General features: G+C 37.1%; 1 protein-coding gene across 3 annotated transcripts in view; it reads left to right on the top strand.

Moving 5' to 3' along the window:
- The window catches only part of ATP6V1H (ATPase H+ transporting V1 subunit H), a 160532-nt gene that overhangs the window by 88356 nt on the left and 56571 nt on the right, over positions 1–15605 (top strand). For all 3 annotated transcript variants that reach the window (XM_037802660.1, XM_037802661.1, XM_037802659.1), the window contains 2 exons: positions 10080–10258; positions 12969–13094. In XM_037802660.1, the coding sequence (XP_037658588.1) occupies positions 10080–10258; positions 12969–13094 (305 nt within the window). The remainder of the gene's footprint in view (positions 1–10079; positions 10259–12968; positions 13095–15605) is intronic.

Genomic DNA, 15605 nt, shown 5'->3' with positions numbered 1-15605 from the left:
TTATTTCTTGAAGTAAAATTTCAGCCCCATTCTCTCTCTTCTCTTTTTGATATTTCACTTACCCGTAACTTCGACCATTTGATATCATCTGTCAGGTTCTGAGCCTCTATTTAGATTTTAAAGAGATTTCCTCTCTCTCTTCTCTGTAGATAATTTCTGTTGTTCTAAGTTCAATTTCACTTACTCTTTCCTGTTTCATCTCCATTTGGCTTTTAAATCTATCAGTGAATTTTTTGTTTTCAGGAATTGTTTTTACTTCTAGAGTTTCTATTTGATTCTTTTTTTTTTTTTTTTTTTTTTTTTTTTTTTTTTTTTTTTTTAAATCATCATTTTATTGAGATATATTCACATACCACGCAGTCATACAAAACAAATTGTACTTTCGATTGTTTACAGTACCATTACATAGTTGTACATTCATCACCTAAATCAATCCCTGGCACCTTCATTAGCACACACACAAAAATAACAAGAATAATAATTAGAGTGAAAAAGAGCAATTGAAGTAAAAAAGAACACTGGGTACCTTTGTCTGTCTGTTTCCCTCCCCTACTTTTCTACACATCCATCCATAAACTAGACAAAGTGGTGTTTGGTCCTTATGGCTTTCCCAATCCCATTGTCACCCCTCATAAGCTACATTTTTATACAACTGTCTTCGAGATTCATGGGTTCTGGGTTGTAGTTTGATAGTTTCAGGTATCCACCACCAGCTACCCCAATTCTTTAGAACCTAAAAAGGGTTGTCTAAAGTGTGCATAAGAGTGCCCACCAGAGTGACCTCTCGGCTCCTTTTGGAATCTCTCTGCCACTGAAGCTTATTTCATTTCCTTTCACATCCCCCTTTTGGTCAAGAAGATGTTCTCCGTCCCACGGTGCCAGGTCTACATTCCTCCCTGGGAGTCATATTCCACGTTGCCAGGGAGATTCACTTCCCTGGGTGTCTGATCCCACGTAGGGGGGAGGGCAGTGATTTCACCTTTCAAGTTGGCTTAGCCAGAGAGAGAGGGCCACATCTGAGCAACAAAGAGGCATTCAGGAGGAGACTCTTAGGCACAAATACAGGGAGGCCTAGCCTCTCCTTTGCAGCAACCGTCTTCCCAAGGGTAAAACTTATGGTAGAGGGCTCAACCCATCAAACCACCAGTCCCCTATGTCTGTGGTCATGTTAGCAACCATGGAGGTGGGGTAGGCGAATACCCCTGCATTCTCCACAGGCTCCTCAAGGGGGCACTACATCTTTTTTTTTTTTTTTTTTTCCCCTTGTTTGTCTTTTTTCTTTTTTTTTTTTTTTTTTTTTTTTTTTTAACTTTCCCTTCTTTTTTCAAATCACCTGTATGAAAAAAAAAGTTAAAAAGAAAACAAACATACAATAAAAGAGCATTTCAAAGAGACCATAGCAAGGGAGTAAGAAAAAGACAACTAACCTAAGATAACTGCTTAACTTCCAACATGTTCCTACTTTACCCCAAGAGAGTTACATAATATAGCAACATTTCAGTGAACTTGTTCCTACTACAACCATCAGAAATTAACAGACCATAGTCATTTCTGGGCATCCCCAGAACGTTAAATAGCTTATCTGTTCTTCCTGGATTATTGTTCCCCCTTCCTTAATTGCTCTCTACTGCTAGTTCCCCTACATTCTACATTATAAACCATTTGTTTTACATTTTTCAAAGTTCACATTAGTGGTAGCATATAATATTTCTCTTTTTGTGCCTGGCTTATTTCGCTCAGCATTATGTCTTCAAGGTTCATCCATGTTGTCATATGTTTCACCAGATCGTTCCTTCTTACTGCCGCGTAGTATTCCATCGTGTGTATATACCACATTTTATTTATCCACTCATCTGTTGAAGGACATTTGGGTTGTTTCCATCTCTTGGCAATTGTGAATAATGCTGCTATGAACATTGGCGTGCAGATATCTGTTCGTGTCACTGCTTTCTGATCTTCCGGGTATATACCGAGGAGTGCAATCGCTGGATCGAATGGTAGCTCTATATCTAGTTTTCTAAGGAACTGCCAGACTGACTTCCAGAGTGGCTGAACCATTATACAGTCCCACCAACAATGAATAAGAGTTCCAATTTCTCCACATCCCCTCCAGCATTTGTAGTTTCCTGTTTGTTTAATGGCAGCCATTCTAACCGGTGTTAGATGGTATCTCATTGTGGTCTTAATTTGCATCTCTCTAATAGCTAGTGAAGCTGAACATTTTTTCATGTGTTTCTTGGTCATTTGTATTTCCTCTTCAGAGAACTGTCTTTTCATATCTTTTGCCCATTTTATAATTGGGCTGTCTGTACTATTGTCATTGAGTTGTAGGATTTCTTTGTATATGCAAGATATCAGTCTTTTGTCAGATACATGGTTTCCAAAAATTTTTTCCCATTGAGTTGGCTGCCTCTTTACCTTTTTGAGAAATTCCTTTGAGGTGCAGAAACTTCTAAGCTTGAGGAGTTCCCATTTATCTATTTTCTCTTTTGTTGCTTGTGCTTTGGGTGTAAAGTCTAGGAAGTGGCCTCCTAATACAAGGTCTTGAAGATGTTTTCCTACATTATCTTCTAGGAGTTTTATGGTACTTTCTTTTATATTGAGATCTTTGGTCCATTTTGAGTTAATTTTTGTGTAGGGGGTGAGGTAGGGGTCCTCTTTCATTCTTTTGGATATGGATATCCAACTCTCCCAGCCCCATTTGTTGAAAAGACCATTATGGCTCAGTTCGGTGACTTTGGGGGCCTTATCAAAGATCAGTCGGCCATAGATCTGAGGGTCTATCTCTGAATTCTCAATTCGATTCCATTGATCTATATGTCTATCTTTGTGCCAGTACCATGCTGTCTTGGCAACTGTGGCTTTATAATAAGCTTCAAAGTCAGGGAGTGTAAGTCCTCCCACTTCGTTTTTCTTTTTTAGAGTGTCTTTAGCAATTCGAGGCATCTTCCCTTTCCAAATAAATTTGATAACTAGCTTTTCCAAGTCTGCAAAGTAGGTTGTTGGAATTTTGATTGGGATTGCATTGAATCTGTAGATGAGTTTGGGTAGAATTGACATCTTAATGACATTTAGCCTTCCTATCCATGAACATGGAATATTTTTCCATCTTTTAAGGTCCCCTTCTATTTCTTTTAGTAGAGTTATGTAGTTTTCTTTGTATAGGTCTTTTACATCTTTGGTTAAGTTGATTCCTAGGTACTTGATTTTTTTAGTTGCTATTGAAAATGGTATCTTTTTCTTGAGTGTCTCTTCAGTTTGTTCATTTCTAGCATATAGAAACATTACTGACTTATGTGCATTAATCTTGTATCCCGCTACTTTGCTAAATTTGTTTATTAGCTCTAGTAGGTGTATCGTTGATTTCTCAGGGTTTTCTAGATATAAGATCATATCATCTGCAAACAATGAGAGTTTTACTTCTTCTTTTCCAATTTGGATGCCTTTTATTTCTTTGTCTTGCCGGATTGCCCTGGCTAGCACTTCCAGCACAATGTTGAATAACAGTGGTGACAGCGGGCATCCTTGTCTTGTTCCTGATCTTAGAGGGAAGGCTTTCAGTCTCTCACCATTGAGTACTATGCTGGCTGTGGGTTTTTCATATATGCTCTTTATCATGTTGAGGAAGTTTCCTTCAATTCCTACCTTTTGAAGTGTTTTTATCAAAAAGGGATGTTGGATTTTGTCAAATGCTTTTTCAGCATCTATTGAGATGATCAATTGATTTTTCCCTTTCGAGTTTTTAATGTGTTGTAATACATTGATTGTTTTTCTGATGTTGAACCATCCTTGCATGCCTGGAATGAACCCCACTTGGTCATGGTGTATGATTTTTTTAATGTGTCTTTGGATTCGATTTGCAAGTATTTTGTTGAGGATTTTTGCATCTATATTCATTAGGGAGATTGGCCGGTAGTTTTCCTTTTTTGTAGCATCTTTGCCTGGTTTTGGTATTAGATTGATGTTAGCTTCATAAAATGAGTTAGGTAGTGTTCCATTTTTTTCAATGTTTGAAAGAGTTTGAGTAAGATTGGTGTCAGTTCTTTCTGGAAAGTTTGGTAGAATTCCCCTGTGAAGCCATCTGGCCCTGGGCATTTATTTGTGGGAAGATTTTTGATGACTGATTGGATCTCTTTGCTTGTGATGGGTTGGTTGAGGTCTTCTATTTCTTCTCTGGTCAGTCTAGGTTGTTCATATGTTTCCAGGAAATTGTCCATTTCCTCTACATTATCCAGTTTGTTGCCATACAGTTGTTCATAGTATCCTCTTATAATTTTTTTAATTTCTTCAGGATCTGCAGTTATGTCACCTTTTTCATTCATTATTTTGTTTATATGGGTCTTCTCTCTTTTTGATTTTGTCAGTCTAGCTAGGGGCTTGTCAATCTTGTTGATCTTCTCAAAGAACCAACTTTTGGTGATATTTATCCTTTCTATTGTTTTTTTGTTCTCTATGTCATTTATTTCTGCTTTAATCCTTGTTATTTCTTTTCTTCTACTTGGTTTAGGATTGGTTTGCTGTTCATTTTCTAGCTTCTTCAGTTGATCCATTAGTTCTTTGATTTTGGCTCTTTCTTCCTTTTTAATATATGCGTTTAGTGCTATAAATTTCCCCCTTAGCACTGCTTTTGCTGCATCCCATAGGTTTTGGTATGTTGTGTTCTCATTTTCATTCGTCTCTATATATTTAGCAATTTCTCTTGCTATTTCTTCTTTAACCCACTGATTGTTTAGGAGTGTGTTGTTTAACCTCCAGGTATTTGTGAATTTTCTAAGTCTCTGATGGTTATTGACTTCTAATTGTATTCCATTGTGGTCAGAGAATGTGCTTTGAATGATTTCAATCTTTTTAAATTTATTGAGGCTTGTTTTATGTCCCAGCATATGATCTATTCTGGAGAAAGTTCCGTGAGCACTAGAAAAGTATGTGTATCCTGGTGATTTGGGATGTAATGTCCTGTAGATGTCTGTTAAATCTAATTCATTTATCAGATTGTTTAGGTTTTCAATTTCCTTATTGGTCTTCTGTCTGGTTGATCTATCTATAGGAGAGAGTGATGTGTTGAAGTCTCCCACAATTATTGTGGAAACATCAATTGCTTCCTTTAGTTTTGCCAATGTTTCTCTCATGTATTTTGTGGCACCTTGATTGGGTGCATAGACATTTATGATTGTTATTTCTTCTTGCTGAATTGCCCCTTTTATTAGTATGTAGTGGCCTTCTTTGTCTCTCAAAACATCCCTGCATTTGAAGTCTATTTTATCTGAGATTAATATTGCTACACCTGCTTTCTTTTGGCTGTAGCTTGCATGAAATATTTTTTTCCATCCTTTCACTTTCAATTTCTTTGTGTCCCTGTGTCTAAGATGAGTCTCTTGTATGCAACATATTGATGGTTCATTTTTTTTGATCCATTCTGCGAATCTATATCTTTTAATTGGGGAGTTAAACCATTTACATTCAACGTTAAAACCGTGAAGGCATTTCTTGAATCGGCCATCTTATCCTTTGGATTATGTTTGCCATATTTTTCCCTCTCTCTATTAATATCCTTTATTGTACCCATACCGAATCTCTTTAGTACTGAACCTTTCTCCAAGTCTCTCTGTCCTGTCTTTGTTTCTCTGTCTGTAGGGCTCCCTTTAGTATCTCCAGTAGGGCAGGTCTCTTGTTAGCAAATTCTCTCAGCATTTCTTTGTCTGTGAAAAATTTAAGCTCTCCCTCAAATTTGAAGGAGAGCTTTGCTGGATAAAGTATTCTTGGCTGGAAATTCCTCTCTCTCAGAATTTTAAATATATCGTGCCATTGCCTTCTCGCCTCCATGGTGGCTGCTGAGTAGTCACTACTTAGTCTTATGCTGTTTCCTTTGTATGTGGTGAATTGCTTTTCTCTTGCTGCTTTCAGAACTTGCTCCTTCTCTTCTATGTTTGACAGTGTGATCAGTATATGTCTCGGAGTGGGTTTTTTTGGATTTATTCTATTTGGAGTTCGCTGAGCATTTATGATTTGTGTATTTATGTTGTTTAGAAGATTTGGGAAGTTTTCCCCAACAATTTCTTTGAATACTCTTCCTAGACCTTTACCCTTTTCTTCCCCTTCTGGGACACCAATGAGTCTTATATTCGGACGCTTCATATTATCTATCATATCCCTGAGGTCCATTTCGAGTTTTTCAATTTTTTTCCCCATTCTTTCTTTTATGCTTTCATTTTCCATTCTGTCATCTTCCAGGTCACTGATTCGTTGTTCAACTTCCTCTAGTCTTGTACTATGAGTGTCCAGAATCTTTTTAATTTGGTCAACAGTTTCTTTAATTTCCATAAGATCATCCATTTTTTTATTTAGTCTTGCAATGTCTTCTTTATGCTCTTCTAGGGTCTTCTTGATTTCCTTCATATCCCGTACTAGGGTCTCATTGTTCATCTTTAGTTCTTTGAGTAGCTGCTCTAGGTGTGTCTCTTCTGGTCTTTTGATTTGGGTGCTTGGGCTTGGGTTATCCATATCGTCTGGTTTTTTCATATGCTTTATAATTTTCTGTTGTTTTTGGCCTCGTGGCATTTGCTGTCCTTGATAGGGTTCTTTTAGGGTTTGTAGACCAGTTGAAGTCCTTATCTCTAATTTATCAGATCTACAGCTTCGTGGAGTACACTTTCTCTAACTAACCAGCAGGTGGCGTCCACGAGCCACCTGTTCTCCACAAGCCAGATCTCCCCTGCTTAGCCTTTTTGGTGAGTGGGGGAGTGAGTCTTGTGGGGCCCAATTGGTGTCCCAAGCTTGCGTGTGTAGTTGGTGTTGCCTGCCCTGTATGTGGGGCGTGTTTCTGGGCAGTCGGGGAGGGGGGGTGGCCCTAACAATCAAATCTCCCTGATGATCCTAGAGTTTTAAAGCTACTGCAATAGTCTAATCCTTCAGTTCAGTCCTGCCACAGTTTGTCTCTGCCACTGACCCACAAGTCTTTGGTATTGGCGTATGGCTCCTGAGACTTGCAAGTGGGCCCCTCTTCCAGGCTGTGCACCCCGGGTCCTCTGTTGAGGGATGACTGTGCTATGTCACAGGTGAGTGCCGTCCCCCCAGGGCAGTTCTGGGCTGCTGGGCTGTGTTGGGAGGCTCCCAGTCTGCTCAAATGATGGCTGAATGGGGCTCTGTTAATTCACACTGCTCCCCCTTCCCAGCTCTGGGACATTCAGCTGAGGTTGCAGGGAAGGCTAATGTCCACGCCCAGTTTTGTGGTGTGTGCCTGTTATTTGAAGCACTTCCGTCACACTGGGTTGTCTGGGGCAGCTCTGGGCTATGGGGCTGGTGATGGGCAGGAGTGTTTCCTGTCCACCAGGATGGTGGCTGTGAGCGGACACCCCCCTTTTCTTGGGAAGTTGTGTTGTTTAGTGAATTTTCTCAGCCACTGGATTATTGCCTTTTGTCTCAGAACTCTCTTATTTCTGCTCTTGACTTGACGTGCCCAAATTTCAATTCTTTGAAGCTTTCTGTATTGAGCTTCTTAGAGTAATTGTTTTAGAAAAAGCAAAAAGGATTTAAAAAAAAAAAACGGCCCTCCTCAGAGATCTAATGGGTTATTGAAATGCTAATAGACAAAGCAACCAGGGCCATTAAGGAAAGGTGCCCTGGGCAGAGAGATCAGCCTTGCTTCGGGATTTGCATATGCGCCTCAAGGCCTGATCTCCGCCCTTCCCCTTTCTGTGTTCACCAGAACTCCAAAAATCCTCTGCTTTTACTTTGGAGCTTCTCGTGTTGTTTTCCTTCTATGCCCGTCTCCTCTCTGCTGGGCTGGCTGCTCTCAGAGTCTCTGGTGTCTGGCCTCAGTCTATCTATGGTTGGAGTTTGAATCAGTAGAATGAGTTTCCGATGAGAGCAGCCACTGCAATTCTCCCTTCTCCTTCCTGGAGCTGACAGCCCCTCCTCCCCCGGGACTGAGCCTGGCAGGGAGGGGCGCAGGTCCCCTGGCCGCAAAAACTTACAGATTTCGGTGATCTCAGCAGTTCCACGTTTTCATGAGTGTTGTATGAAGTATGCCCAAAGACAGATTGCTCTGTGGTGTCCAGTCCACGCAGTTCCTGGCTTTTTACCTACTTTCCTGGAGGAGTAACTAAAACATACAGCTCACCAGTCTGCCATCTTGCCCCGCCTCCCCCACTATTTGATTCTTTTTAATCATTTCTCTTTTTCTGCCGAAATTACCTGTTTCTCTGCTGAAATTTTCACTCGTTGAAAGGATATTTTATTTCACTGAGCAGTGTTATAGTACTTAGTCCCAACATCTGGTTCATCCTGGAGCTGGGCTCAACTGATTTTCCTTTCTCCTGAGTTGCATTCCATTTTCTTGGGTCTTTGTATGTTGTGTAATTTACAGTGTATTCTGGATGATATGAATTCTAAGTTCTGGAGAGTCTGCATTCTGTTATTTTCCTCCAGTGGATATATATATTTTTTCCCCAGTGGATATTGCTTCTGTTGTTTTAGCTGGTAATTTTTTTGGCTGGATTTGAGCTGCAGGCTTTCCTTCTTGGGTGGAGAAGGAAAGCTTCAGTTTAGGTCTTTTGTCTTGAGCTGAGTTGCTTTGGGTCTGTTCCACATGCCTGGTTTGGGGGTGAGTCAGAGATGTGGTTAGACAGAGTTTGGATTCCCTTTCTGGTTCTTTGACTTACAGCATGCCCCACCTCTCTTCAGTGTTTGTTGTTTTTCCAGTTTCACTTTTCCAGTACTTCAGGGAAGAAAGACTGCTGTTTGGTTTTTCTGTATGCATAGACTGCCCTTAGCCTCAGCATAGACCCTGTAGTGACAGCAGCTTGCTAGTGTTGCTCCCTGACTTCCCTGCTTCAGAAGGCAGACACCTCTGTCTGTCTGCTAAAGGAGTCACTCCTCCATTTGTCGTATGTCCAGATCTTATAGTTGTTTTCTGCAAGACGGGTTTGTTTGGTACGGTCTTAGTCCATCATAGCAGAAGAGGAAGTGCAAGTTTTCGATTTGAAGTAACTCTCAAAACAAATTGATTGAGTTATGCTATGGCTACTCTAATTATCTAAGAGTTGCTAGTAATTTGTGATATGTACAGCTGTAAGTACTGAGAAGGGAGATCAGGTTCACAAATACTTTATTTTATATTAACTCTTAGCCAGCTACCGAGCTAAGCACTGGAGATTTAAAGATGAATAGGACTTACTCAGTACTCTCAAGATACTTAAGATGGAAACATTAAAGGAAGAATGGTGGGAATTGAGCTCACTAACTTCCACATGCTAAGCTAATTCTCTTTCTGCATTTATTTAGTGTAATAGGGAGTATAACTTGTTTACAAAAAAATTCAAAATTGGTAACATGGACTTGGAGTTATGTGTTACCATAGGATTTATTTTTGGCATTTGCGAATTCTTCCTGACCAACTTAATGAATGTAGGTTTCTTGAGAGCAGGAGCCTTCTCTTGTTTGTCCCCCCCCCCCCCAAAGGTTTAGCATGGTTCTTGCTCAGAAATATTAGAAATTCAGTGAACAGTTTATCTTTATAAATCCTTGGAATCCTTTGCTGTCTTCATAAGTACTCTTAAAAAATAGAGAACCACAGAAGAAAACTAGGGACGTTGCCTGAGTGTCACAAAATTTTTCTGATAATTGTTTAAGCAAGCGAGTTTTGTTTGCTCTCCTTTGTGCACCTACAAGTTGACTGAAGAATATAAAAAGGTGATTGACTTGACATTGGACAGATACTTGAAGAAACATTTTCCTAGTTATCCAGAGTTCTCAGGATGGCTAAAAAATGGAGAGTTCACTGGGATGTGCTCAGGAAAAGGGTTGTGAGAAAGTATTATGAGGGATTTAATTTTAAATATGTTCAGTTTTTTGAGACACTTAAGGAGCATCAGTTCTTAATGTTTGTAAGCCACACTGATCTGGGGCAGAAGCTCAGAAAGAAGTTAAGAATTTGTGATGACAGCATCATCCACTTAAAGGTGATACTTAAGCCTGAGAATAGAAGGAGGAGACAGAGTATTAAAAGGAATGCAGATGTCTGGGAACCTCACATAATAAATTACATAATTTCTCATTATCTCTTTCTTTGTCTTACATAGAACTTTTTAGAAAAATCAACTGAGAGAGAAACTCGCCAAGAATATGCTCTGGCTATGATTCAGTGTAAAGTTCTGAAGCAGTTGGAGAATTTGGAGCAGCAGAAGTATGATGATGAAGATATCAGTGAAGACATAAAATTTCTTTTGGAAAAACTCGGTGAGAGTGTCCAGGATCTTAGGTGTGTTATTCTTTTCGATTCTCACAGGCTGGAGCTATTGGACCTTGTTTGAGTTGCATGGTATTTTAAGAAAATCTGAATTTGTTGCCAGCTTTAAAACTCAGAATTTCCCTAAAATATGTTAATGTCTTCTGTTAAAAATGGGAAGATCTAGTAAAACTGGCTCAATATTCTTTTTTTTTTTTTTAAACTTTTTATTTTGCAATAAGTTCAAACTTACAGGAAAGTTGCCCAAATAACAAAAACAGTACAAAGAACTCCCTCACCTGTACCCAGATTTACCAACTTTTATTAGCATTTTGCCACATTTATATATTGTCTATTTTCTAAACATTTGAGAGTAGGTTGCATACATCATGCACCTCTAATACTTAATACTTCCATGTGTATTACATAAGTACAAGGATACTCACTTATATAACTACCTTAAGTACAATTATCAAGTTTAAGAAATTTAATATTGATATAAAGCTTATAATTTATATTCCTTTCTTTTCAGTTGTCCCAATAATATCTTTTTGGGCATTTTCCCCTCCATTAATTGGCTCATCGTTTTTATATAATGATAATTTGTTAGAGATGTGCATTATCTCTTCTCCCTGGAGAGTCCCACCATTCTCGTTTGTCTAAAATCTAACTGGCTTTATCCACTCAGGACATCACCTTGACCCTGGAGCCACTTGAGACTCTTGCTTAGAGTCTTTCTAAATTGCAGTGGTTGTTTGTTAATTTATGGAGAAGCTTTGTTTATATATGGAGAGATTTTTTTTTCCTGCCTTTTTGAAGATCCTGTTAGTTCATTTTATTTTTTATGTTAAAAATCATGCAGATAATGTGCACACAGTAAAGGAAAAAGTCCTTATACAAAAAGAAAGGTCCACAATGAAAAGTAAAAGGCTCCGTGCCATTCCTCATCTTAGCCCCTCAAATCCCACCCCCATCGAATTTCTCACTGCCTTCCCTCCCCCACCTACATAAAATGAGATTGCACGTATTTTTCTGGACTTTGTTCTTTTTTCTGTTGAGTAGCAACTTGATCTTTCCCATTATCACATCTGTATTTTGTTTTTAAAAGAGTTTTAATCTCTGAAAATAGATACTTCTCTGTCCGTGGACGGGATTTGGGAACCACGTAGATGTGGGTTTGAATTATTTGACTGCCTTCTAGATGTGTTGTCTTAACCAAGTTTCATAACTTTTTTGAGCCTCAGTTTTCTTTTTGGCAAAATAGTAATGAAACTGCTAATAATCTTACAGGATTTGTGTGTGTGTATGTGTGTGTATATGGTTTCAAGTGTCCAGCAAATGCCTTTGGTGTGGTATGTGCTCCAGAAATGTATTTGCCAGATGGTTTAATACGATCCATCATCCCAAGGGTCAAAATAATCCATAACAAGGGAATTATTGGTTATATCAGTGGTTCGTATTGAATTTTTGTGAAAAGAGGCAAAGGAACTTTGTCATTCTATAGTTTCAAACATGGGTAAGTTGATTGTAATATAATAGGCAGGCCAGCAATAAGTTTTCACAGTTATAGATTCTGTTTTTATAATTATGTTTATCATTTTTGAAAAAATTTGTGATCAAGTCCTCTAATAATTGTTTAAGGCCTGTTTTGTTTTTTTTAAATGAGATTAGTAATGATTTTCTAAGTTTTTTGATCTGTGCCTTCCAGTAAATGAATTATTTATTATTTATCATTGAGTTTTCATCTTGAATTTGGTAATTTGAAAAATATTGTTACTTTCATAAAGTTAATAGGGAGATGGGTACATTTAACAGAGGTTTGCCTCTGTTTTGACTGTTATAGGTGTAGGATACTTCGTATGTCAGTACATACATTAAAAAAAAGTATGACTGACATTACCTTAAAACAAATTACTACTTCATTCAAAAGTACTCTTTCTGGTCATTGTAACTGGTAAATCCTGGCTATATGGAAATTGTCACTCTGAATATTTAAATTGTAAAATCTTATTATAATTGAGAAAAGTCCAAGTTTGTCCACTGGTTAACAAAATTTAGCATTTTTATATTATAAAGTTTTGAATAATAAACTACATACAGTGAATGGTTTTTGAATTAAAGTGTATTGAAGTTTGTTATATATTCAGAGGTATTTGCTTTTAATTTTCAGTAGATTAATTTAATTAATGAACTACCTCTACAATGTTAGTAACCACATTGTAAAATTTTGCCCCAATACTTGTATTTTCTTCTTTTCTCTGTGATACAGTGTCATAATTTATTGTTTATATAATTTAACAGTGTTGGAATATCCCATTTTATTTTATGTTAAAGTAGTAGCTTTCACATAAATATTCATTAATATATCGAGTGGTCTATCAAATAGAGTAATTTGAGTGTCTTGATAGAAAGTCTGTTAGATTGTGAGATTTGTTTAACTGATAGACCAATTATGTATATATTATGATAAGGGCTATGAAAGTAAGGGCTCATTTTAATATCTTATGCCAAGAATTTAAATTTGATAGGAGTGTTGGACCTTAGTATCCTGAATAAAATTTCACGGATCCATTAAAGATCATTTCAACTGTTTAAGTAAACTTTATTTAGTGGTAGGATGTTAATAATGCACAAAGAATGACTACAATCTTTGTAATTAAGCCATCAATGAAGATGTTATATTTTAATTTTGGAGGAACTGTCAGATTCTTACAAACTTTGAATTATTTAAAAATTTTTATAGCTCATTTGATGAATACAGTTCAGAACTTAAATCTGGAAGGTTGGAGTGGAGTCCTGTGCACAAATCTGAGAAATTTTGGAGAGAGAATGCTGTAAGGTTAAATGAGAAGAATTATGAGCTCTTGAAGTAAGTTTTTAATTTCAGTTTATATGCTGCATTCCTGTTGTTCCTTGTGCTTGCCAACACTTGTTTTTGTCACTTTTTCAAATTTTAGGTATTCTGTGATTAAATCAAATTGCATTTTCTTGCTAACTAATGAGATGTTGAGTACCTTTTCATTATGCTTTTTAAACATTTGGCTGTTTTTTGGGGGGTGGGGGCAGAGGTGTCTGTTCAAGTCTTTTTTTCATTTCATAGAAGTTCTGTATAGTATTCTGAACATGAGTTTTTTGTCACATCTATTCATTGCAAATATTTTCTCTCACTCTGTGGGCTGTCTTTTCACTTTCTTAATGATGTCCTTTGAAACACAGAAGTTTTCAGTTTGAGTGATGTCCAGTTTATTTGTTTTTCCTTTAGTTGTTTGTGCTTTTGGTGTCATGTCTGAGAATCCAGTGACAAATCCAAGGTCATGAAGATTTACTGCTATGTGTTCTCCTAAGAATTTTATAATTCTGGCTTTTATATTTATGTATATGGTGAAGGGTAGGTGTCCAATTTTATGCTTTTGCATGTGGATGTCCAGATTTCCCAGCACTATTTGTTGAAAACACTGTTCTTTCCCCATTGAATCATCTTATTGAAAGTCAATTGATATGGGCTCATTGTTGGATTTTCAATTCTGTTCCATTAATCTGTGTGTATATCCTTAACAAGTACCACAATGTCTTGATTACTGTAGCTTTGTAAGAAGTTTTGATATTGCTCAGTGAGTCCTCTACTTCTTTTACAAAAAGGTTTTAGCTATTCTGGGTCCCTTGCAATTTCATATGAATTTCATAATCACCTTGTCAGTTTCCACAAAGAAGCCAGCTGGGGTTCTGATAGGGATTGCATTGAATCTGAATCTATTTTGGAAGTATTTCCATCTTAACAATGTTGAGTCTTCCTACCTTAGTGAACACTGTATATTTTCCCATTTATTTAGATCTCTTTAATTTCTTTCAACCATGTTTTATAGTTTTCAGAGCATAAGTTTTGCATTTCTTTTGTTAAATTTATTTGTAAGTATTCTTTTTGATGCTATTGTAAACGGAATTGTTTTCATAACTTCATTTTAGGCTGTTCATTGCAAGTGTATAGAAATTTATTTATTTTTTTGATAGTGGAAATATACTTTATTTTTTTAATACAATAGCTGCCAACAATAAACTGGTGTATGAATTCCAAGAGAGAGAAAACAAAATACAAGCATTCTATAATAAGCTTTCATTTGCCTTTTCAAGCAGTTCTAAAGAAAATACTCCAATTCGTTATGGCTTGGGGAATTGAACATTTTTTTCCATGATAAAAATATAATTATGGTGGCCCCAATCTTGATGAGTTGTAAAGGGCAGAATAAAAAAGGCCTATATAGTAGATGATTAATGAATGCTTCCCTCTCTTTGAATCAAATAATGATTATAACCAGTGTAGGAAGTTTGTATCAATAAACTTAATGAAATGTGCATCAAAATGTGCATGAAAAAATACATTCCTCTTTCCTCTCTTTCTAACTCTGAAGATATTTTCTAGATGGATTTTTTTAATGCACAGAAATGAAAGCTCTCTACATGCATCTCTCGAGAGATTTAAAACCTAACAGAAAGAAAATAATAATGCCTAAATTCGAGTGGATCAGCTTGGTGTAAGAATGTCAGAAATCTCTTACCCATTCCTCAAGGGTTTAAAGATAAATTGTGAAGGCCAAAGTTACCAAGAAATAAAATCTCATTTGAATTTTACCACAAATTTATCAATACTAGTAACAGAAAACAGAACTGTATAGAAAATCTGCATCTACATTTTTTCAAAAAAGATAACTGAAACACAGAGCTTTCCACCTGTCGAGTACAAAAATTTCTCAAAATTCCTTAGAAAGTTGTGAGACTTCCCATTTATACTCATCTCCTCATTGAAGTGGAATAAAGGGGAAAATGATTGAGTAGTTGTAGAAATGCTGTCAGATGATTTCCTTTACACCAACATACACTACATAAAATCAACGTGAAAACTTTTATGTCCCAAATCTCCCGGGATTTTTATGCTATAATCTTTCCACAAATATATCATGGGGTAAAAGCATGTTGCAGAATCATCCTTCTTCTTAGCTTCTGTGCATTTGCCAATCTCAAATTCATTTTACTAACTTCCCAGGTAAAGGAATAAAATCTGTCTTTCTACCAGGAAAAGTAAGTCTGTCTTTGTTGGTCTCACTAGACCAACCAAGTGTGACAATGAGCACAAAGGCCTTCCTTGGTCATTCAGCTGGGCAGCCAAGTGTACTCACTAGATAAAGACTTTAAAAGACAATGAGAATAAATATCTGACGTGAAAATACTTCACAATTGAGTTCACAATGTGTTTTTCATCAGTGTATTTTGAAGAATGTAGCTCTTTCCTCTATTAGTCCTCCGCTTGGCACCACTTACTCCACCATTCAGTAGAAAGAACAGGCACCCCTTCACCCAAATCTTTTTTTAAGTTATCCAGCAAGGT

This window comes from Choloepus didactylus, chromosome 14 (assembly GCF_015220235.1).
Source record: "Choloepus didactylus isolate mChoDid1 chromosome 14, mChoDid1.pri, whole genome shotgun sequence".
NCBI classification, from domain to species: domain Eukaryota; kingdom Metazoa; phylum Chordata; class Mammalia; order Pilosa; family Megalonychidae; genus Choloepus; species Choloepus didactylus.
This window is presented reverse-complemented; position numbering and strand designations above follow the sequence as displayed.